Source organism: Sus scrofa, chromosome 11 (genome assembly GCF_054392235.1).
Source record: "Sus scrofa isolate SSC_HxYL_T2T_F1_AM1 chromosome 11, Sscrofa_HxYL_maternal_Yorkshire_Landrace_v2.0, whole genome shotgun sequence".
NCBI classification, from domain to species: domain Eukaryota; kingdom Metazoa; phylum Chordata; class Mammalia; order Artiodactyla; family Suidae; genus Sus; species Sus scrofa.
Genome location: NC_139393.1, coordinates 70,461,974 through 70,485,929, shown reverse-complemented (window position 1 = coordinate 70,485,929; position 23,956 = coordinate 70,461,974). Strand labels below are relative to the sequence as shown.

General features: G+C 41.9%; 1 protein-coding gene across 2 annotated transcripts in view; it reads right to left on the bottom strand.

Annotated features, from left to right (window-relative positions):
- Positions 1–23,956, bottom strand: part of GPC6 (glypican 6) — a 1,126,030-nt gene that overhangs the window by 113,862 nt on the left and 988,212 nt on the right. For both annotated transcript variants that reach the window (XM_021065371.2, XM_021065372.2), the window contains exon 5: positions 5,799–5,929. In XM_021065371.2, coding sequence (XP_020921030.1) covers positions 5,799–5,929 — 131 coding nt within the window. The remainder of the gene's footprint in view (positions 1–5,798; positions 5,930–23,956) is intronic.

Sequence of the window (23,956 nt, the reverse complement as noted above, 5' to 3'; positions counted from 1 at the left end):
GAGTCAGACACAGCTCCTGTCCTCAAATAACTTATAATCCTGGGAAGGAGAAGGTAAGCAGACAAATAACCATAACACAAGGAGTAATGTGCTCCCTGCCTTCAGAAGGACACATATGTAATACAGGTGCTCAAAGAAGAGAAAGGTAAATGCTATTGGAATAAAAATATACTCATGTAGGAGCTCCTGCTGTGGTGCTGTGGAAACGGATCTGACTAGCATCCATGAGGATGTGGGTTTGATCCCTGGCCTCCCTCTGTGAGTCGGGGACCCGGCGTTGCCGTGACCTGTGGTATAGGTCACAGACACATCTCAGATCCTGCATTGCTGTGGCTGCGGCATAGGCTGGCAACTGCAGCTCCCATTCCACCCGCAGCCTGGGAACCTCCCTATGCCACAGGTGCGCCCCTAAAAAGCAAAATATATATACCTGCATATACACACGCACACACTCCTGTGAATGAAATCTCATCAAAAGTGCTTATAGCTCAAGGAAGATTTTTTTTTCCATGTGAATTCCCAAGATAGTATTTGCACCTGGATGCTTTGAAGGAGAAAGATCCAGAGAAAGGAAAAAAATCTGATGCTAGCAAAAGAAACCTAACTTTTACTGCAGAGATAATGGTCACAGAGCTGTAAATGGAGAGAGCTGGAAAGGGGACTCTTAGTTAACCCCTCTCTTTCCAGATGAGGAAACTAAGACCCAAGGGCGAGAGGCAGAAGTGATCACATTCTCCCTTCTGTTCTCTTAGGGTTTTTCCATCTTCATCTGAGCTGGAGATGCAGAAAGAACTGTCTGGAGAAAATTAAGTAACGAAAGACCATGCTACTCTTCTGTAATGGGTTCTACCATCCGCCGTAAGAAGTATTAATTGAATGGATGGTTTCAATTGGAATTTAATAAGTCTCCCTTCTTAATTTAGATGATATCTGACAAACCAATCTTTTCCCGGATTAGGTTTGAAATTACTCCTCATACAGTTGCATTATATATAGGGAGATCAGTTTTATCTTTCCTGATAGGATAGGAGATTATCAGCACATCGGAAATTCACAGGCAGAGACTCAATGATTTGGGTCTCTCTTCCTTTGGAGAATTTCCTCAAACCTGCACAGTTCAGAACACCTTAGATTTGGGTGGGTAACAAAAGTGCTGGAATGATGGGGACCCTCCTCGGTCTCTGATAGACTGTGAAGTTGGTGAATGTCCTGAGCTTTGGTTGGGGCTTGAAGAAGGAACAACTTGTGCTTCTCCTCAGTCGGTGTTCCTACTGAGCAGAAACACTCATCATCAGTACGCCTCAAGCGTGGTGGGTTTCAGGCAACAGCCTTCCCTTAAATGGCTGCTTCCTCCAGTGCTGCAGGACATCTGGTCCTGGTGGGGAAAGGCAGACTGAGGGCACAGGGGCATGCTGGGAAAATCTTTTTCTTTGGATCGCTCAATTCCAGCTCTGCCACTTCTTAGATGCTTGACCTCAGATGGGCAACTTAATTTTTCTGAATTTAACATTCTTTACTTATAAAATGAGGGAATGAACGCTTTACAAGATGGCAGGAGGATAGGAGATAAATAAATAAATAAGGCATCTAGAAAGAGACTGATGTGCTGGCAGAGACTCTGTTTTGTCCTCTGCCATCTTTCTTGGGCCTCATACAGGAAGGGTAATTGTTGAATGAGATACAGTAGATGTTCATCCAATGGGAGCCACAATGACTGTCATTGTTATTAAGGGATTGTCTGTCCAAAGAGGAGCCAAGAAAAGATATAATATGCTATTGTTCCCAGACTTAAAATATATTTAAATACCATTATATGTTATATAATTGTGTATGTTATAAATTATATAATATATAAAGGATACACAAATCAAGAGTTTGAAGTAAATCCCAAAATGTTCTTAGCAACATATTATAACTTGATTATACAACTTGGAGTAGCCAATGAATTTTTACAGTGAATGTCCACGTGCCTTACTTCCAAACAGTTTAGCTGTGGGCTAAAGGGGAGAGGAAAAAGGATGTGACCATACCTATTAAAAAAAAAAAAAAAAGATCTAAGACAAGATTTGAGCCTGAACACACACTGTGAGAATAGATCTTTCATTACTCTGTAATCTCACTAATTCAAGATCTCACTGATTAGGTACAAATAATTAGCAGCTCCGACAGCTGAAACTTAAATAATATGGTCCATCACCTATACGTCAATTTAAAAAAAAGTAAGCTGTTCCTATAGGAGCTGTTCCTCCTATGGATATGACGAGGACTTGCGAATAAGAGGAGGGGAATTTCATATCTGCAACTGTGGTGTGTTTACCTTCGCCTGCAGGTAGAAGAAAGGAGAAAAAAGGAAACTTTTATATTTTGCACTATTAAAACTCTAGGAAACGTTGGAAGCAATGAATGATGAGGCGGATAAGAGAAACTTCATTAGCATTTAGCATGGTGGGAAGTACTAGCTATAGTTGTAAAGACAGAAAGAAAGAAAACTGGAATCCTCCCGGCTTTGCCACCTCTGTTTCTTTACGTCTCATTCAGGTTTTCCTGAAGGCTACTGCACTTTCTCTGAATACTTGATCTATTCAGTGAAGGTTGACGGAGTTCCCCCTTGTGTGGGATTGGCTTTGCAGCCCCTGCATCACTAGAGGGCAGAGACTAGCAATGAGGGCTCTGGAATCAGATGCTTCTTTATATATCTGTCATACACCAAGGGACCTCTGCAAGTTCCCTAACTTTTCTAAGTCTTAGGGACCGTATCTAGAAAATGAGAGAGAAGACTATTTATCATCACAAGCATTGCTATAAATATTACATAATATAAGCCATGTAAAGCATATAGTCCCACAGTAAGCGTTGCGCAAATATAAGCTGGCCGTGATGAACACTGTTGCTTTTCTGAAAGATGTTCTGGGAATGACTTCCATCCATAACTGCAGTCATAGGGTGACTAATTTTCCAAGGAGAGGCTGCTAGTCATATCCTGGAGCAAAAACGTCATTTTCATTTGTAAGCTTTACAGCTCTCAGGATGTCTGGCCCCCCAATTAGGAAACAGCCTGTAGCTTCACCAGAAGGAAGCTCACCCATCCGAGAGTCACTAGTTACGCAAATGCTCTATCCAGACTTTCACATTTGCTAGGTCTGTTTATCAACAGTGGCTGAGGGTTCCCTTGCAAAAGCATAAATTCAAGCATCCAGTTCTCAGCCAGGATGTAGATGTTAGACTTTTCGTTCACGCATAACTTCATGGATGTGGCTTACATGGAAAACGAAACTGCCTGTTTCCAAATTCCATTCTCCTGAAGAAATAAAACCCCTTTCAGAATATATCCGTTCCATGGGCAGATGCTGTGGGTGTTTCGTGTTACATTTATCCAAATTTCGACCACCTTATCAGCCCCCTCTCCATGCTATGAAAGGCTGGCTTTGGTCTTTCCTCCAAACCTTCTTCTGGAATGGACCCTGCCTCTCAACCCTCTTTCCTGCACAACCAAGCTGCCCTTCCATCCTCCCCTTTCCTTCACTCACTCTGTCTCCTTTTCTCTATGTCAAGACTTCCAAATGCATCTTTTTTCAGGTTTCTAGCTTGTTTGACATTTTTGGTACCACCGCTTTACGACTTTCCATGTTGTATTCTCTCATGAGTGTACTCTCACATGCCCTACATAATTTCTACTCTTTTTTTTTGTTGTTGTTGTTTTTTAGGGCTGCTCATGGGCACATGGAGGTTCCCAGCCTAGGAGTCAAATCACAGCTATAGCTGCCGGCCTCCACCACAGCCACAACAATGGGGGATCCAAGCCGCATCCACAACCTACACTACAGCTCACGGCAATGCCGGATCTTGAACCCACTGAGCAGGGCCAGGGAATCGAACCAGAATCCTCATGGATACCAGCTGGATTCATTCCTGCTGCGCCACAACGGCACCTCCCACATCATTGCTAGTCTTGATTTAGGCAATTCTTACAAAGAAATGTGTCTTTTTTGAAGTGCATGCCTATTAACAGCAGTAGGATTATGGTGTAGTCGGACAATTTCCATAAAAATGTCTCATCCACGTGGGAAAGAGTACAGCTGATCTTTTGGGGAATTTTTATAGAAATATTTGACTTGAACACATATACACACACACCTCAATGGAGACTTGTGCTCCTAAGGAGTGTGTGACGCTCTCCAACCACAGAGACATTGGTGTTTTCATGCCCTCTTCTCTAGGGCCATTTGGAAACGAGTTACCATAGAGCCTCGTTGCTCAAGCACTGCTGGGATATTTGGCCTCTCAAAACAACCTTAATTGGTTTTGTTTTATGTATGTGTGTATGTAAATACACATGCATGTATTTTGCTGCACCCATGGCAAGTGGAAGTTCATGGGCCAGGGACTGAACCCACACCACAGCAGCGACCCAAGCTGCGGCAGAGACAATACCAGATCCTAAACTTGCTGCACCATAAGAGAGCTCCAAGACAACACTGAAATCCACAGGAAAGAAAGAAAGAAAGTGGCTTTTCATGGAACCCCCAAATGGGCTCTTTTCCCAACAGGTGATGGCACCCTGGAGCCCCCTACCTTATAGGCTAACCCAAGCTCACTAAAACCTAGAACCAGGCCCATGAAAGTCTCATTCCATCCATCTCCCAGGAGACTTTTTGCCAGGCAAGCCCCAAGCTAGTTTGATTTATACTCAGCCAAGGAGATCCAGTCAGATTCCATGGATTTCTTTCTGCTCTGCCATGTCTCTTCACCCCTTGGCTCCATCCCCTTAATTACATTTGAAATATTTTTCTTAAAGGATTTAAAAAATTGAAGAAAGCTAAACATTCCACTCTCACTTTTTTTGGGGGGGGGGTGTCACGCCTACAGCAAGCAGAAATTCCCAGGCCAGGGATCGAACCCAAGCCACAGCAGTGACAAACCCTAGGCCACCAGGGAACTCCTGAACATGCCACTCTTTGCCTAACATATTTTTCTGTGAATGACTTTCTGTTAAAATGCAATCACTCTGTCACCAGGTTTACAGGACTGATGCAGAGTCGGTTAGTGTTTCGTGACAGGGAGACTGGTGCAAAGGGACAGAAGGACATTGTGCAGTCATCAGTGGGGCTAAAAGGGGTGATGAAGAAAAAGGCCAGAGACTCTGCAAACGTCTCCATTTTGCTGAAGACAGGTCCTATTCTGTTTTCAACTGGGTGGGGACAAATAGCAATTGTCCACTTGGTATTTGTGTTCTGCAGGTGCCAACCCAGAATCTCTGCCTCATTCGATTTATAAGAATATGCCGTTTTTCAAAAAATACGTGTTTGATGTCATATAAAGGAGCATTTTCCTCTGAAGATTCATTAATGAGGGACACAGTATGGTCTTAAAAAAGGAAGTCAGATGGAATGTTTAATAATTTACAATGGAAAACACAGAACATTTGCCTGGTTTGTGCAGCTGAGGACATAATTAGAGGTTCCTAGAGAGGAAGGTGAGGGTGGGCAGAAATCTCAACCATTAAAAAGAAAATTCCCCTCAAATTGCTCACAAATGTGAGGGATTAGCCAATATCTTGGGGCTCTCTGAAACTTCTTAGCAGCCAGGAATTTGTTCATGATTGAATACTTGTGAACTACAAGTTTGCTTCCTTTCTCGATGTCATTTTAAAGGTTTTAATGAAGTAGCAAATTTGTAGCAGGACAGGAAAAACTTGCTGATGACATCTTAGAACTTGTAATCCCAGTGGACATATCTCGTGACCTCATTTTGAGTTTACTGCACTTTCCTTATGAGTAGACAACGACTAAGGCAAATACCTTTGCAGACACCTGCATGCTGTTTTCTTGCATGTTCATGATGGCTTCAGAGATCTTCACATCAATTGGGTCCATGACCGACTCAATGTTGAAGGGTCCCTCCAGTCGCTCTGCTACCAAGAGCATGGCGTCTGTTAAAAGAAAGCGACATGATTTATTTGAGAACTGGGAACTCCAGGGTCTAACCTGCGTTCAGACACTTCCAACCCAACTGGCTGAACAATCACCACTCACTCAAATTTTGTATTCGCTTTTAGAGAGTTCAAAACGGAATGAATGACTCAATCTTAAAGTGGTATTTTGTTTTATTTCATTGGAAGGTTTAAAATTATGGTACCTATATAGAACCAGGCCTGAAAAATGAGAAAATGAGTTCATATTAAGAGAACTTATCTAATCCTTTCAAGTGACGTTAAAAAAAAAAAAAAAAGTCAAAAACGGAGTTAATCTCTTCTTCTTCTGGAGTAGGGCAAAAACTGAGAATATTGAAAAAGTGTTAATTTGAGAATCTGGGGAATGCTTTAAGGTCCAGACCCAACCTAAGGATAACTATGTATGTGAAGCCTTTCTGGATTCCCCGCGAAGAACAGACCTGTCCCAGCTTGGTGCTGTCACTCCACCTAGCATGCCCTTTGGTCTTCACATGTTGACAACCTTTGGGGGCAGGGAAACTTCTCTCACTTGTTTTTGTATATTCAAGGCTTATTATGGTGCCTATCCCATGGTAAGCTTTTGAAAAATGTCTGCGGGAGTTCCCACTGTGGTGCAGCAGCAACAAATCCAACTAGTATCCATGAGGATATGGGTTCAATCCTTGGCCTCACTCCACGGGTTAGGATCTGGTGTTGCCGTGAGCTGTGCTGTAGGTCTCAGATGCGGCTTGGATCCTGCATGGCTGTGGCTGTGGAGCAGGCTGTCAGCTGCTGCTCTGATTTGACTCCTAGCCTGGGAACTTCCATATGCCACGGGTGGGGCCCTAAAAAAAGCCACACACACACACACACACACACACACACAGAAAATTATATTTGGCTGGAGTTGAACTAAAGTCCTGCTTGGGATCCTTTAGTTTTCTGGGGAAAATGGTAACAGTTAATTGGAGGCAAGTTATGAATTAGAGGTTAGTTGCCGGGGGTTCTCAACCTTGCCGCTAAGTAGCTGTCTGGCAATGGGAAAAACCTCTGAGTTTACTGGGCCACAGATTAGTGAGGTGTGTAAAAGGGATCTATGAGGAGTCTCCCAGTGTCTACGGCGAGTGGCATAAGGGGCATATGTCTGTTCTTTATGCTGCTGGAAACTGGCCCACCTTTGCTCTTAGCATCCAGGGCATAGTTTGGTAACTTGTCTCAACCTGGACTATTGAATTGAACATTCTGTGATGATGAAAATGTGGCTATTGAAATTTGAAATGTGGCTGATGTGATTGAAGCATTAAATTGTTAATAAATTAACTTGCCTTTAAGTAACTTAAATATAATTAAAAATATCCACTTGGGACCAGCAGTTGCCATATTAGACGGCACCGCCTCGACTTCTAACCTACACACTCAAGAGCTCTCACATTTTTCCATTGTTAAAACTCTCGGGAGCCAATCTTAAAACAGTGTCGCTTTTCAAAATAATGTGTTTATTATCAGATATTTGGAAAATACAGAAAAGACAAATAAAGGAGAGAAACACACCCACAATCCCACTTCCCAGAATAATACCATAAACAGCCTGGTATACGCCCTATGTTTTTTTTTTCTCCATGCATGAATATTTTAAGCATGCAGCTGAAAATATACTTACATATATTATATAATCTGCTTTCTAAATGTAATATATTATTAATGTAACATGCTGTTTATAGTAGCTGTTTTATAGTTTTAGGGTGAGGACAACAAATTTTATATTTATTACCTACCCTGCCATGCTCAACCAAGTCCAAAATCAAAATTTTTCAGGGTTATAAGTCATTATGAATTAGGCAGGTGAGAAAACCTAAGATCGATGAAGTTTTACGAGAAAGTACTGTCTGGGAAGCAGAATCACATTTTTAAAGAGCATCAGGCTTTGTGAACAGCATCAGCTTTCATACTATCTCCTGGCTTTCTCGGCCACATCTTATAACTAGGCCCTAGATCTCCTCCTAATGGAATGAACGAGAAAGAAAGCACGCAGGGCAGCACCACGAGCACCAGGGAGGTTCCTCTGTCCCAGCTCCACCCCTAGTACTCAGTCCCATGTTAGTTTCACGACACAAACGGCATGAAACACTTAAGTGCGAACGAGGACTCATAAAAAAACCATCTAACAGCAAGTTTACTGACTTTTCCCTTAATGCAGACCTATCTATGCATGTCACATCAGGATCTTACAACAAAGGTAGTAATTTCTCAGATTTTTTTTTCTTTTCTTTCTAAGGTTGCACCTGCAGCATATGGAAGTTCCCAGGCTAGGGATCGAATCAGAGCTGTGGATGCCGGCCTAACCACAGCCATGGCAACTCAGGATCAGAGCTGCCTCTGTGACCTATACTGCAGCTTGCAGCAACGCTGGATCCTTAACCCACTGAGCAAGGCCAGGGATCGAACCTGCATTCTCATGGATACCAGTTGGATTCTTAACTGCTGAGCCACAATGGGAACTCCCTCTCTGGATCTGAATGACCTAATTATCTGGCAGTAGGGTCAGAGGATGCACACTGTTTGGTCGTAGCATCTCCATATTGAAGGTGTTTTCTCCGTTAATTTTTTTTAAAGGTGGCTAACTGCTGCCTGAGAGCCGCTCTCTTTCTCTTATGTCTATTTTGTGTTTGTAAAAAAATAATCCTTTTTTTTTTCTGTTAAACTTGCCAATAGGCTTTTTGATGATGATTAATTATGATGAATGAGCAAGTTTTTCTGGACAAGTATATCCTGCTGGAAGAATCAAGGAATCCTTGTACAGGAAAAGGAACTGGCCCTATGGAATTATCCAAAAATGCAATTAAAGGAACTGATAATTATGGGATGCTTAGTTGTGTGCTTTATCGAAGTATTTGCATAAATCATTATGCAAAGAGTACTGGTCATCACAGTATGGCTAGTTATCCAACAAGAATGGGTTGAGCTGAGATAGCAATAATGTTGGCCCTACCGGAAGTCTGTAGGCAGCTGTGCTCTGGGAAGAAAGGACAAGCTTTGGATTGGATCATAAGGACTTAGCATACCGTCACAGTTTGCAATTACAGGTTCTAAAGTATCTCTCAGAAGGTTCTCTTGTTTAAATTAAAACACTCCCTTCTCACCAGACATTCCCTTCAATAGGTGAAGCAAAGGTGCTTTGATTTGTATCGGACAGTTGAGGAGTGTCTCTTTGATGACTTCAATCTCTGTTCCTTTCCCACCACAGAGCTCACCCTCCTGGGTCTGCAAACTCATCTCTTATTTTAGATTTTAGTTTTGGCCACACTGGCTGTGTATGTCAGTTCCCAGGCAGAGAGTGAATCCAAGCCGCAGCTGTGACCCAAGCCGCAGCTAGGCAACACTGGATTCTTAACCTGCTACGCCACAGAACACTCTCTCATCTCTTATTTTTTGACCCCAACCATGATAAGGATGACTCTCTCCCAAGCAGTTGTCTGCTTGCCTTGGAAAAAGGTCATCCTACTGATAGCCCTGCCTATTAACCATGTAACCAAATGGCCACATTCACTCAAGTTTCTTGGTCCTGAATTTCTGTTCTTTATACCAATTCATTTGCTTTCTTATACAGAGAAATTCAAGGCAATGCTTTTTTGGGGGGGCCGGGGGTGGGGGCTGTGCCTGTGGCATGCAGAAGTTCCCCAGCCAGGGACTGAAACTGTGTCACCAGAGTGACTCAAGCCACTAGTAGCATTAACCACTAGTCCACCAGGGAAATTCAAGGGGATACATTTCTGATATAGGTATATGTGTTTATTTTGCTTTTAATTTAGATCACCAGTGAGAATATGCTACTTTAAACTATCTGGTTTAGGCTATTACTAATTGAAAAATATGTATATAAATAAATTCATTTTACTGAGTAAAATTAGATTCTCCTTTGAAGATTCAAAAGCCAATCAAAACCTCAGAATCATTGCTAAGACTAATAAGGTACATGCAATTAACACTAATATATTGGATATGTAAACATTTGTTAAGAGGGTAGATTTCAGGTCATGTGTTTTTTACCACACACACACACACACACACACACACGCAAAGAATAGCGATGACCGTTGTGCTGATCAACTACAGAGGTTCTTATTAATCAAACTACCTATTGATAAATCATTAATCAGGATAAATGTACATCAATATATTGAAACACTATGTTGCTTTTACAAAGAAATACATGAATTCTTCTAATTCCTGGAAAATTTGAGATGGAATTATGTGCAAAACACTTAGATAAGATAACATGAGTGCACTGATGATAGCCATACCTGGGTTTTGGGTTCGAATGAGAGAAAGGCTGGCAGAGGGATGTCAATAGCGTTTTTCTGGGCTTTTCTTTTTTCTTTTTGGCTGCGTCTGCAGCATGTGGGAATTCCCAGGCCAGGGATCGAACCCAAGCCACAGCAGTGACCTAAGCCACTGCAGCGACAACACCGGATCCTTAACCCATTGTGCCACAAGGGTACTCCTGGACTTATGTTTTTCTACCGCAAAGCTATTTGTGAAAAAAAGTTAGTTGATGGAAGGCCAGGTAAACCTACACAAATAACTGGTATATGGATGACCATCGGTAGAAAAAAAATAAAAACAAAACTGCATGTCTCCTTGTGATATAATCATCCCTCCCCCAGTCAGTTCTCCTGTTCCATTGTTCTTAATATACATGCCGGGATTCCCCAGGGTTACAAAAAGAAAAGCAGCTTTTTGGAAAACTCCTCTAATATTTTGCATTTCTGCTATCAAGGGTCATGCTCATCGCAGCTGCCTTTAGGAGTCTCTTTAAACACATTACGAGGTGAGAAAGTGACAGTGGAAAGCCAGAGTTGCCAGCCGGGGGACTTGGAACATGCTTGTAAGCGGACGGGGGCTCTTCCTCGGGCCCCAGACCCCAGATGGCAAGAGGGTCTGCCTGGTCCATCCGTGGTCCGCTGAGCAGCCAAGCGCATCCCTGCTTGACTGGTTTGCCTCCCACCTGCTGGGCAAGTCTGTCACCAGTCCAACTCCCCAGGTGTCCAGAGAACCTTTTCTCTCCTTTGGGGCTGAGGGAAGCCATGCCTCTGTCTCCTCCCAAAGCAAACACAGAACAATTTTATGACACCAAGGCAGTAGTTGGTAAGTTTCTCTGAAACCAATTATGTCACCACATGGCCATAACTTCCTTCAGAGGCTGCCATCCCGTGCTATCTTAATTATCTCTGGGCCATTTATATTTTGAAATATATGTAACATTATTTTTAACGGTGCTCTTGGAGCTGTTATCTATTGCCAATTAAACCACGGCAGTTCTAGTATGTCAGCTAATGATCTGTTGGGTCTTTCTGACCATATCTCCTGTATTGTCCACATTTTGTTTCTCATTAAACAAAGGACTATTGTCTTGCTCAAGCAGCAGACATAACTTTTGTTTCTCAATGGAGAATAACATTGAGATGGATTAGAAGAAACTGTTATCTCAGCATGAAATTCTGATGCACAGGGAGATAGGATGGCCCGTGTAGCACGTGAGGCACTAAATAGCAGCTCAGCAAGAAGGTGCCCACTCAAAGGCTGCAGGTAAAGCTGCACTTCTGGGTCAAGGCCTTCTGTTCACATAAGCATGGGCTTTCTGGTTAGGCGTGAGGAAATCTGACTCTGGTTAGATGAAGCCAGGTGACTGGGTTTCTGTTTGGGTTCCTCCGTTAAATGTCTGAGAGATAATGTGTGTCACTTAATTTGCAGAGTCCCATTTTCTTCATCAAAGAAATGGAGAGTAAGACAACCTCTACCTAATAGTGGTGGCGTGAGGAATCAAATGAGATAGCACATGTAAAGTTGTTAGCACAATGCCTGGCACACAATGAACTCTCAACGAAATTTAGCTACTGTAAGACACTATCTCTGGGCACTGGAAGTGGAAAGGAGAGGACCAACTGGCAAGATATTTTGGTGGAAGTCCTGATCACACAAGAGACATGTGTAGCAGCTCAGCAAGAAGGTGCCCACTCAAAGGCTGCAGGTAAAGCTGCACTTCTGGGTCAAGGCATTGATCACAGAAACTGATGGGAGAAGTAAGGGAGTAAAAGGCACACAGATGTCGAGCTGGTACTCTTTTGTATGTTAAATTAATGTTTTAATAATAACTGCTTTTTGATGGATGAGTTTATCCATGAGCGACACAAAACTGCACTATTTTCTCACGATGTGCCTCTTTTTGCCAATTAAAGATCATTATAAAGTCTTTGACTCACTTCTCATGGAGAGGTGGGGTTTATGCCCAATTTTCTTGAATCTGGGTGGGCTCCGTTACTGCTGTGACTAATAGCATACAGTGGAAGGGACACTCCTAGTTTCCAGGGGTATTTAGGAAACGTTAGCTTCAACTTTCTCTCTTTTTAGACTCTTCTCTGAGATCACCAGGCTGGACTGGCCAAATGTAGGCTCTCTGGGGTACAGATTTCCAGCCACCTTTCCTGTTAGAACAAAATATTGTGTCTTCAACATAACTGATACGTTGAAACCTAATCCCCGGGGTGATGGTATTTGGAGGTGGGGTCTTTGGACGGTGACTAGGTCATGAGGGCTGAACCCACATGAATAGGATTAGCTTCCTTCTAAAAGAGACCCTAGAAAGCCCCCTTGTCCTTTCGATCATGGGAGGACACAGTGAGAAGATGACAGTCCGTGTATCTGGAAGCAGGCTTCACCAGACACTGATCTGCCATTTGCCTTGGTCTAGAACTTCCCAGCATTCAGAACTGTAAGAAACAAACGTTTGCTCTTTAAGCCACCCGGTCCATGACATTTTTGTTATAGCAACTCCAATGGACTTAAGACTCCTGCCAAAGCGTCAGACGTAGGAGGGAGGCCACCTAGACCAGCCCATCTGCTTGCTGCTTCCCATCTGGTGACCCTGTCAATGCCACGTGGGGCAGAAGAATCAGCCAGCAGAGGCTTCCTGAATTCTTGATCCACTGTTACTGTGGTTGATAATACCATGGTTGTCATTTTAAGCTGCTAAATTGGAGGATAATTTAGTTTGCAGCAACAGAAAACTGGAGCAGCCAAATTACAATATTTACAAAATACTCAGAGATCTTTTCCCTATGATTTGTTTGACAGGACTCGAATTATTCAGAACTCTAGTCAATTAATATTTGACAAATGTTGCATATATGATGTAACCAGGTTCCAACCACTGGAATCTTCAAGAAAAAAGAACACATTGCCCAAAGGGAACATACAAAAAGAACCCGTTCTAAGTGCACTTAGTGTTCCAGCCCATCAGCACAGTAGGCCAGGTGATACCCGCTAGCCTTAGGTTCTGATGTGTTTCCCTGAGATGTGAGCCTGAGATAGAGAGAGCAAGAGCAGATTTGGATGAAGGTAAGGTTGGAAGAAGGCAAGGATCTGTATTTTCCTCTAAGTGTTTGACTTTTTGAAGAGCAAAGGCTCTGACATAAGGAGCCAGACATTATCTCTGATCTCTAGATGGCACTGGATTAAAATTATCTTCCTGCAGGACTCCTGCAGGCTTTGCTCCCCTAGCATATAAATATTTAAGTAGGACTTCAAACGATTAGACATGTCTTAAATTTAGGTTTTTGTTTGTTTGTTTGTTTGTTTTTGTCAGCCACACCCACGGCCTATGGAAGTTTCTGGGCCAGGGATCGAATCTGAGCCCAAGCTGTGACCTACGCCACAGCTGCAGCAAAGCCAGGTCATTAACCCAGGGTGCCATATGGGGCACTCCTTAAATTTACTTTTTCAAAAAAAAAAAAAAAGGTGTAAAATGAGAAATAACTGTTGAATGCTACTGATTTTAAGCTGGAAGAGAATGGTTTTTAAAATGTTTTAGAGGAGGCAAGAAGAGAAAGGCTTTCTTTTAAAATGAGATGTTATTAATCTTTTCATAAGTAACAATAGAGTAAAATAACTTTGAAAATTCAATGGGGGGGGTGATAAAATGGATGGAGGTGTCAGAAGGTACAAACTTTCAGGTCCACAAGTCCTGGGATGTGGTGTATAGCCTGGGGACCATACTTAACAAAACTATAGTGAAAACTTGCAAGTGGCTAAGAGAGTAAATCTGAAAAGTTCTTACCGCAGTTAAAAACACACATGATAACTATGTGAGGTGGTGGATGTGTTAACAAACCTTATTTTGATCATTGTTTTGCAATTATGTGTGTATCAAATCATGTTGTATACCTTAAACTTACACAAGGTTATACGTCAACTCTATTTTGATAAAGCTTGAAAGAAGGGAATAGTAAATTGAAATAAGCTCAACTTCACCTACTTGTTATGTGACAAGGAGTGCCACCATGTCACTATGAATTGGTGGCAGGGAGAGACACAGGAGTGGTCCGGGTTGCCCACTTCGTGCTGTTTATAATCATTTGGAACCGATAACGATGAAATACAGGAGCGTCAAAAGAATTATTTTTCTTTCTTTGAGGGACATTTGAGTTGAGTTAATAACATGTCCTTTCAAAGTCCTCATTACATCTTTTAAATTTGTCCTAATAATTTACTCTTCAAAAAAGTGAAATCTATAAGCACAGTTGGTTGTTGTCTCAGAAGCTCATAGCATCTGATTTTGCTTTTCTTTAGAAGCAGGGCTCCTCTTCCTTTACATCTGCAGCATCATTGTTTTCCTTTCACCAAGAAAATTTTCTCTTGCTGAGAAGCAGACATAGGAATTTTAAAAAACCTAGTAATTTTACTTTATTTTTTATTAAAAAATTTGTTTTTAATCTTTTTAGGGCCATACCCATGGCATACAGAGGTTCCAGGCTAGGGGTCGAATCGGAGCTGCAGCTGCTGGCCTACACCACAGCCACAGCAGTGAAGGATCTGAGCCATGTCAGTGACCTACACCACAGCTCACAGCAATGCCAGATGCTTAACCCACTGAGCAAGGACAGGGATCGAACCTGCGTCCTCATGGATGCTAGTCAGATTCGTTTCCACTGAGCCACGATGGGAACTCCCTAAAAATCTAGTAATTTTAAAAGCACTCTGGTAAATTCCTTTGTCAGCACTCAGGTACACATCGATACGAATACTTAATATTAATACGAGTAAACCTGCTTCAGTGTTTATATCTAGGCTCTTTTATGGGCCTGCCGTGACATGCATGTGTTAGAGGGCCCTTTGGCTTGCTGGTGACAGGAACACTGAGTGCACACAGCTTTTGATTTCACCCAAATCAAGATTAAAATGCTCATGAGATCTTGGACTGGTACACGATTCAGGAGAGGCCTGGAGAGAGAGCCCAGCTGGCGGGGTGAGAGACAGGGCCCGAATAACTGGGAGAAGGAGCAGCCTTGAGACTAGGGAATTTGAACTTTCCTCGTCAGAAAGGGAGGTTCCCCTTTTTAAAGTTTCTTTTGTTTTTCTGTTTTTCCTTATTAAAGACAATTTCACTTTAAAAACTTACAGCTCTAAAGGAAAGAAAATGATATAAAACAAACGGTGCAGATGAATGTGTGCCATTTCATGTTTTAACAAATGTCTGCCTCGTAGAGTTGAAAGAAATTTTTGCATTTTTGATTTTTAAGGGCATTCTAACATGAAGACATTGTCATCTGTAGAATTAAACATTTTTTTTTCTTAATTTAGGGCCGCACCTATGGCATATGGAGGTTCCCAGGCTAGGGGTCAAATGGGAGCTGTGAGTTGCTGGCCTACACCACAGCCACAGCAACTCCAGATCTGAACTGTGTCTGTGACCTACAACACAGCTCACGGCAATGCCGGATTTTTAACCCACTGAGTGGGGCTTGGGATCGAACCTGCCTCCCCATGGATACTAGTCCGGTTTGTTATCACTGAGCCACAACGGGAACTCCTCATTTATAGAGTTATGATGCCTAAGACTGCCAAACAGGGAGAAGAGGTTCCCCTCTCTGGACTCTATTTCTTATTTTTCACGCTGATGGCTCTCTCCACCTCTGGCTTTGCTGCTCTGCAATCTCTTCCCTGGCATAGCCAGCAGAGATGGCTTCTAAAAATGCAAATCTGATGAGGTCACTGCCTTGCTCTAAAGGTTGCCTTTGCCTTCAGGATAAAGTCTGAACCTCTTAGCCTGGCATAAGGAAGGCCTTTGCCTTCAGGATAAAGTCTGAACCTCTTAGCCTGGCATAAGGAAGGCTCTTCACAAGCTGCTCTCAGCCCCCACGGCAGCCCAGCCTGACCACCCCTGGTGCCCGTGCCCCCTCCCTACACAAAGACTCTCTCCTCCGAGCACCATCAGAACAATGACGTTTAAGTTGTCACCCAGATCCCACACGCAGCCTGTCCAAGCTGAAATCGATGACTCACAAGTTATTCTAAACACAGCCTATTCTCATGTTACCTGCTCAAGAACTTCCAAGGGTTCAAGTTTAAAAAGAGACTTATAATCAGCCTCCACCCCTCTCTCTTTTAATTCATGTCTTGCTATTCGACATGTTCTATGGTTTCCTGCTATTACGAATAATGACACGGTGAGTATCTTTGTACATAATTCATCTAACACGTGTGCAAATAAATCTGTTGGATACAGTCTCATAAGCCAGACTGCTGGCCAAGGATATGAGTGTTTAAAATGCTGAGGGTGAGTGCTGGAGTTTTTCCCTGCAAAGGCTGTACCAGTTTACATCCCCAATAGCAATACATGACCGCGTCTGGTCCTCGAAGCCTCAAACTTTTAGATGTTGTTAAGATCAAATGCTTGGATCTATGCCAATCTGATAGGGTAAGAAACTGCCTCTCCTTGCGGTTTTAACTCGAATTTCCCTCATTAAAGCTTGCACATCCTTAAGTACATTTAAAAGCCATCTCAATTGCTCTCTCTCTTCATCTTCTTTGTTCACTTATTTTTCTCTTAGATTGTTAATTCTTTCATATTGATATGAAGGGATTTCTTTTCTTTTCTTTTTTTTTTTTTTTTGTTGTATTTTTGCTATTTCTTGGGCTGCTCCGGCAGCATATGGAGGTTCCCAGCCTAGGGGTTTAATCAGAGCTGTAGCCACCAGCCTACACCAGAGCCACAGCAACGCAGGCTCCGAGCTGCGTCTGCAACCTACACCACAGCTCATGGCAACGCCAGATCGTTAACCCACTGAGCAAGGGCAGGGACCGAACCCGCAACCTCAGGGTTCCTAGTCGGATTCGTTAACCACTGCGCCATGACGGGAACTCCATGAAGGAATTTCTTTTTAAAAAATACATTAAAAATGTCAACGCTTGGGTGACATGAATGACCACTTTCCCCCAGTGGCTGTTTATCTTTTGACTTTATTCATGGTAGTTTTTGCTATACAAAAATTAAAAAAAAAATTATGCAGTCAAATCTATCAATCTTTTGTTTAAATTTTTTGATCTCACATCATATTTTATTTATTTATTTATTGATTGATTTGTTAGGGCCGAAGGTATGGCATATGGAAATTCTGGGCTAGGAGCTGAATCGGAGCTGCAGCTGCTGGCCTACACCACAGCCACAGCAACGAAGGATCCGAGCCACATTTGCAAACTACACCATGGTTCACGGCAACACCGGAGCCTTAACTCACTGAGCGAGGCCAGGGATCGAACATGCCTCCTCATGGATACTAGCTGGGTTCATAACTCGCTGAGCCACAACGGGAACTCCATCTTGCATCATATTTATATAGGCTTTTTCCTTTCCAAGTTCATCCCTATGACTAGTCTACTACCATGCTCATTATCACTTACTAGCTTCCTTGTGTTCCTTGAATATGGGCCAGACCCTCTCCTGCCCCAGGGCCTTTGTACTTACTGTTTGTTCCTCCTTCCTTGAATACATTTTCTGTATATTTATTATCAATCTCTTATTTTCTCAAATTCCACTTCTCAAAAAAACCTTCCTTAACTACCCTGCAAACTCCCACTCTTAATCCAATGGCTTTATTCTTCGTAGCACCTAATATTTGCTGAATTATTTTATGGGTATTTGTTATTGTTCCTCTTTCTCCCACTGCTATGGAACCCTCAAAAGAACAGGGACTTCCTTTTTGTTGTTCACTTCTGTAGTCTCATCACCTAGAACAACACATGGATCCTAAGAGTTGTTAAGCAAACATTTGGCAGATGAATTATTGAAAAAAATTTTTAAAATCTTTCTAGATGTTCTTCCAGTACCTTAACAAAAACTGACTGGCTCCCCTCCCCACTGCCCCCAAACTCCCCCTTCCCACTCCCCTGCCACCTACATCATCAAAAATGCCTGCACAATTTTATTAGTGCCGGCCTACAGGATAAATAGCCCCGTGATGGCTTTTGATGTGTTATAAGGGAGATGAAGAGTTTCTGTGGGAATTTAGAATCCTATTGTACTTTTTTATTAGGTAGAAATAACTTTTTAGATCTTTTCTCTTGAAATTGAAAAGCATGGCTGGTTTTCTTTCTGTCAGAGGTCTTTTCTGGGTTAATCTAAAAAAAAAAATGTTGACATTTTTGGTTTTACCAAAGAAGGTAATTCTTGCTGTTTCTCAAGACTCCACGTTTGCCATTAAGTTTCAAAACAATCTTCTGGGATGAATGTCATTCTTGTTTCTTCCCTGTAATTGGTTCACATTCATAAAACATCAAATTGATGATCCTCTTTTTCCTGTGTTACCAGTTCAGTAGGGTGTTAGCTACATTAAAAAATACCTTTAAAAGAGATGAGACCATGGCAGGGATGAGATCTAGCTAAAGAAACCATAGTAGCACAAAGTGAGGTAAATAATAGCAAATGGAAGTGAACCAATTAAGTGCCATTTAAAACAACGTACAGATATCTGATTCAAAAATAAAATGGGGATAGCCACCTAGAATCATTCCCGTAACTAAAGAGCTAAAGCCAAATCGAAGAGAATCTAATGAAAATAACTGTTTACCTTGAAACCAGATCCCGGAAGAGGAGGAGAGAACAAATATACAAACTAATTTAATTCTGAAACCAGTGCAAACAAAGAGGTTTATTTTGCTTCCACACTGTAAAAGAAAATGCAAATTGTTGGGGGGGGGAAACTCATTCACTAGTAGTCCTAGCACAGTACAGAAATTAGAATCTACAGGATTCATTTTCAGACGTTGGTTCCTTTTTAGTAGAATGATGCATTGCATTTCATAAAAAATAATATATTCATGCAGGCATCATCTCACTGCTACATTATATATTTGAGATGTTTAGTTATATCAGAAGCCAGAAAGAGTGGGCCTTGTAAATCATGACTTTGATGGACATCGAAGTGTATACTACCAACCATAACCCTTTATTTAAATTTTTATTGCTGATTCTTCATATGAATAATTTTTTATGTCATTTGTAGCTAGGAATGTTCAAATAATTCACATCAACCTATCAGTCTTTGCCTTGATGATGAATCACAGAATTTAAGGGGTAAAGAGTTTTTCAGGTCCTTCTGAGAGAACTGCATCTTTATCTTTACATCCTTAAAGTCTTCTATAGGGATTTGGAATCTAGTGGGTTGATTTGGACCAACCAGTGGGCTTTACAGTTTAGGACAACAGACCCAAAGGAGGAAAGCAAATCCTTCACTGTAAACAGCAGTCTCTGCACCCAGAATCATCATTTGCTCTCACTCTGTTACACCAAGCATCTACAGTGCTCAAATAGTATCCATGTGCTTACCCGCTATTTTATTACTTATTAAATGCCAAGTGCTTCACCACTTTTAAAGAGAATATTAAGAGAGAAAACATAGATGATAAAGATAAAGCATTTTGGCCCCATCCAAGCCTCTTCTTTGCTGCAATTACACTACTGTCTTAAATTCCCCTAGAGACCCCATTATTTCTTCTCTCTCTCTTCATTTTTAAAGCTGTGCCTGCAGTATGTGGAAGTTTCTGGGCCAGGGACTGAACCCGAGCCACAGCAGTGACTCAAGCCACTGCAGTGACAGTGCTGGATTCTTAACCTGCTACACAACAGAACTCTGAGACTCTGCTCTTTGAAGGTGGGCACCACGATCCTGAATTGTCCTTGACAAGCTTATAACAGTGGGCGCATCCCTCTTTATCAACCTGCATATCACACTTGAGCTACTCTGACTCCCTCACCAGGTTGTATGGCCTTTGTGGTCGTCCTGGGAGGCTGTGTGTGGGCTAGGCATGGTCGTGAGCTGCATGTAAGCTCATGGCCTAGTAACATCAGTTGTTGGCTCTGTGACCTGATGCAACTTACTTAACCTCTGTGATCCTTGGGGTCCTCTGTTATTTTGGGGCCTCTTCCTGCATCACCATGGGGATCAGGTGCAGCACTAGGCAGGTAGCACAGAAATGCTTATTATTATATTATTATTATTCTATCTTTGTGGAGAGAAAGGTTCATTTCCCAATAAAGCTCATACTGAAGGTTTGAGTTCATCATCATCCATGAAGTTGTAAACTTTTACTGAAAGAGGACAATATTTGAAAAGATACATACACCCCTGTAGCAGCACTATTCACAATAGCCAAGACATGGAAGCTACCTAAATATCCATTGAAAGATGGATGGATAAAGAAGATGTGGTGCATATATACAATGGAATATTACTCCGCCATGAAAAGAATGAAACATTGCCATTTGCAGCAACATGAATGGACCTAGAGATTCTCATACTAAGTGAAATAAGTCAGAGAAAGACAAATATCATATGATATCACTTCTAAGTGGGATCTAATAAAATGATACGAAAGAATTTATTTACAAAATAGAAACAGACTCACAGATTTTGAAATCAAATTTATGGTTGCCATAGGGCAAAGAATTGGGGAGGGATAAATTAGGAGCTCGGAATGAATAGATACATACTATTACACATAAAATGGATAAACAACAAGGACCTACTGTATAGCACAGGGAACTATACTCAGTATCTTGTAATAACCTATGATGGAAAAGAATCAGAAAAAGAATATACATACATGTATAACTGAATCACTTTGCTGTACACCTGAAATAAATGCATAGTTGACTTACATTGTTGTAAGTACTTCAATTAAAAAAAAATAACACTACCTAGTCAACCCCTTTATTTTATAGAGAAGGTCACCAATGGTGGGGCTGTGACCATTGCCTGGTTCCCTGTCGTTCAACCAGCTGTCTCTGGACTTCACCACACTGCCTCCTGTACAATCAGCCAATCAATCATTTAAAAAAAGGACCAGTTAAAGCATTTTAGTCAATGAACTAAAAAAGACTAAACTTTCTTCCCACTGTATTGCAGTTAAAGCAATTCTCCTATTTCTCCCTCCTTTGCCCTAAAAGTTAATAAAGCAAATCACCCCAGAGACGATTTGTTCCTGTAGCACAAGGCCTGCATCCTACATGGAATGAATCACAAACCTCTTCCAGAACCAATAAAAAATAAATAAATGAAAAGTCAGGTGTGTTGTCAGAATTCCCTGCTGGGTCAGAACAGAGTGATTAGTGGGCAATTCAGCCAGCAATGGGAGCCCTTTTCTCCTGCTCGTCTGTGTACTGGTATTATTAAAAAATATATTTTTTTTATTATTTTGTTGCTCAGTGCCATGTGAACCAAAAGGAAATGAAAAAGAGGGCAGCGTGTCCTGCATCATGGGTTGCTAGACCCAAAGCAAAAAGCTGGATTATTTAAAAAAAAGAAAGAAAGAAAGAAAGAAAGAAAAAAAACTCATTTTAGGAGGTGAGGATTCATTTCTTCTCATCTCTGCTACATCCTCGGAAAGTGTAGGATAACTTTTGTTATTTCCTTTGTCTTTACATCATGTTTAAAGGTATCTTCAAAATATACTCCACGGTGAAGATAACGATTGCTTTCCAGCTAAGGAGAGAGGAAGAGAAGAGGAGCGGGCGAGATGGAGGGAGAGAGAGAGAAAACATACTAGGTTCTCGAGGGGACTGAGCACCAACACAGCATTTCAACCAGCCTGGGTCTGGTACTGTTGTAACAACATGAGGGCCTGGAGATTCCCTTTGACGGCTGCAGCAGTGGGAAGTGCTAACAGCGGCTTTCCTGGCTGTGGACCAAGACCCTAGAGGTGGAAGGGCTTGCCCAGAAGCTCATAGCTTATGGATAGTAAGGTAGGTCCTGTTTCGAGAAAGGCCAGACCTTGCCATCTGTGATGCACTTGAACCTGTCAGTCCAGCCAAGGGGATCTGCCTGAGGCTCAGGAAGGTGGGCCTGAGAGGTTAACAGGGTTGAGGTGGGGCAGTCATTGCCTGCTCCAGGGCTTCAAAACTGCATTTCTCTGACCTCGCTCCTTCAAACAAAAAGGACCCTTGGGAACTTCAGGCAGCAGCCTTCCCATTGCAAGCCATGGGCCTCTTTCTGAGCCCTCTCTCACTAGGCTTTTCCAGAACTTAGCTCTGGAAAGTAACCTCGCTGATTATGAGAGTGCAGTGGTATTTTCTGTCCTTAGAACAGGTGTACAACTGGAGAAGGAATATTTGACACCGGCTCTAAAATGAAAGTTAACATCATTGATTTGGTTTTCAGAAAGCTATCCCTATTTTCCTATTAGAGTTCTTTTTATGCTAAAGAACTCAATAGGTGAGTTGATGGAAAGGATTTTAGGCAACAGTTACTTCCTTTTAATCATAAATCGATTCTGTTGGCCCAACTCTTTTCGGTCACCAGGACGTGGACACCACCCGCTCACTGGAAATTTCCATGGAGTGTCTATGTGTGTTCATTTTACAACACTTGGAAAATGCAAAACAGCAACAACAACGAAAAGAGAATAACGATTATTTACAGTCTAAAAGACAGAGATCGGCGTGGATAATATTCTATGGTACTTCCTTGCAGGTGTTAAATCTAATAGGTGTAATATTAGGGTCAGAGTATATATGTGGTGTTTACCCTTTACTGTCAATTCAATAGCGTCATGTTAGACATTCCCTCTATGAAAATATCCTTTTTATGGGCTGTGTGATATTTCAGTCTTCAATGCACTTTAATTTCTGTAGCCATCTTCTTACAGTTGGCTTTATAGATTCTTACCAGATTTTATACTGTTATAAAATAAATATAATTTTAATTTCTGATTTATCCCTATTTCCAGTTATCAACTTAAAACAGATTTTTTCCCCATTTTCTGTTATTTATTTAAAAATCAGGAGTTGCCGTCGTGGCGCAGTGGTTAACGAATCCGACTAGGAACCATGAGGTTGCGGGTTCGGTCCCTGCCCTTGCTCAGCGGGTTAACGATCCGGCGTTGCCGTGAGCTGTGGTGTAGGTTGCAGACGCGGCTCGGATCCCGCGTTGCTGTGGCTCTGGCGTAGGCCGGTGGCTGCAGCTCTGATTCAACCCCTAGCCTGGGAACCTCCATATGCCGCGGGAGCGGCCCAAGAAATAGCAACAACAACAACAACAACAAAAGACAAAAAAAGACAAAAAAAAATAAAATAAAAATCAAGTGTAATGAGCATATATTTTTTATTAACAAAAAACATTTCAAACTTTAGTATGGAGAAATAGTCTTAATATCAAAAGATAAATGAAGGCAAGAGAATATTACTCTGATTCCACAATTTAATAAGCCTCCTATCTTTAAAAAGCAGATATTTAGGCAGGCACTTATTTTTTTTTTTTAGCACTCGCTTCCTATCCACCTGCAGGGAAACAGTGCGCACAGCATCCCATTACAACCTCCTGACTCTAAGAGGTAGATGCCGTTCTTAGCACCTTTTTTTTGTTTGTTTGTTTGTTTTTTTAGGGTTGCAGCCTCAGCATATAGAGAGAGGTTCCCAGGCTAGGGGTTGAATTGGAGCCACAGCTGCCAGCCTACACCACAGCCACAGCAACATGGGATCCGAGAGCTGCATCTTCGACCTACACCACAGATTTTGGCAACGCCTTATCCTTAACCCACTCTGCGAGGCCAGGGATCAAACCTGCATCCACACAGTCACCATGTCAGGTTCTTAAGCTGAGCCACAACAATCTCAGCACCATTTTAAAGAAACTTAATTGAGCTTAGTGAAGCCAAAGCATCCATATCGAGAATGAAGCCGGATCCATGAGCTCCAAC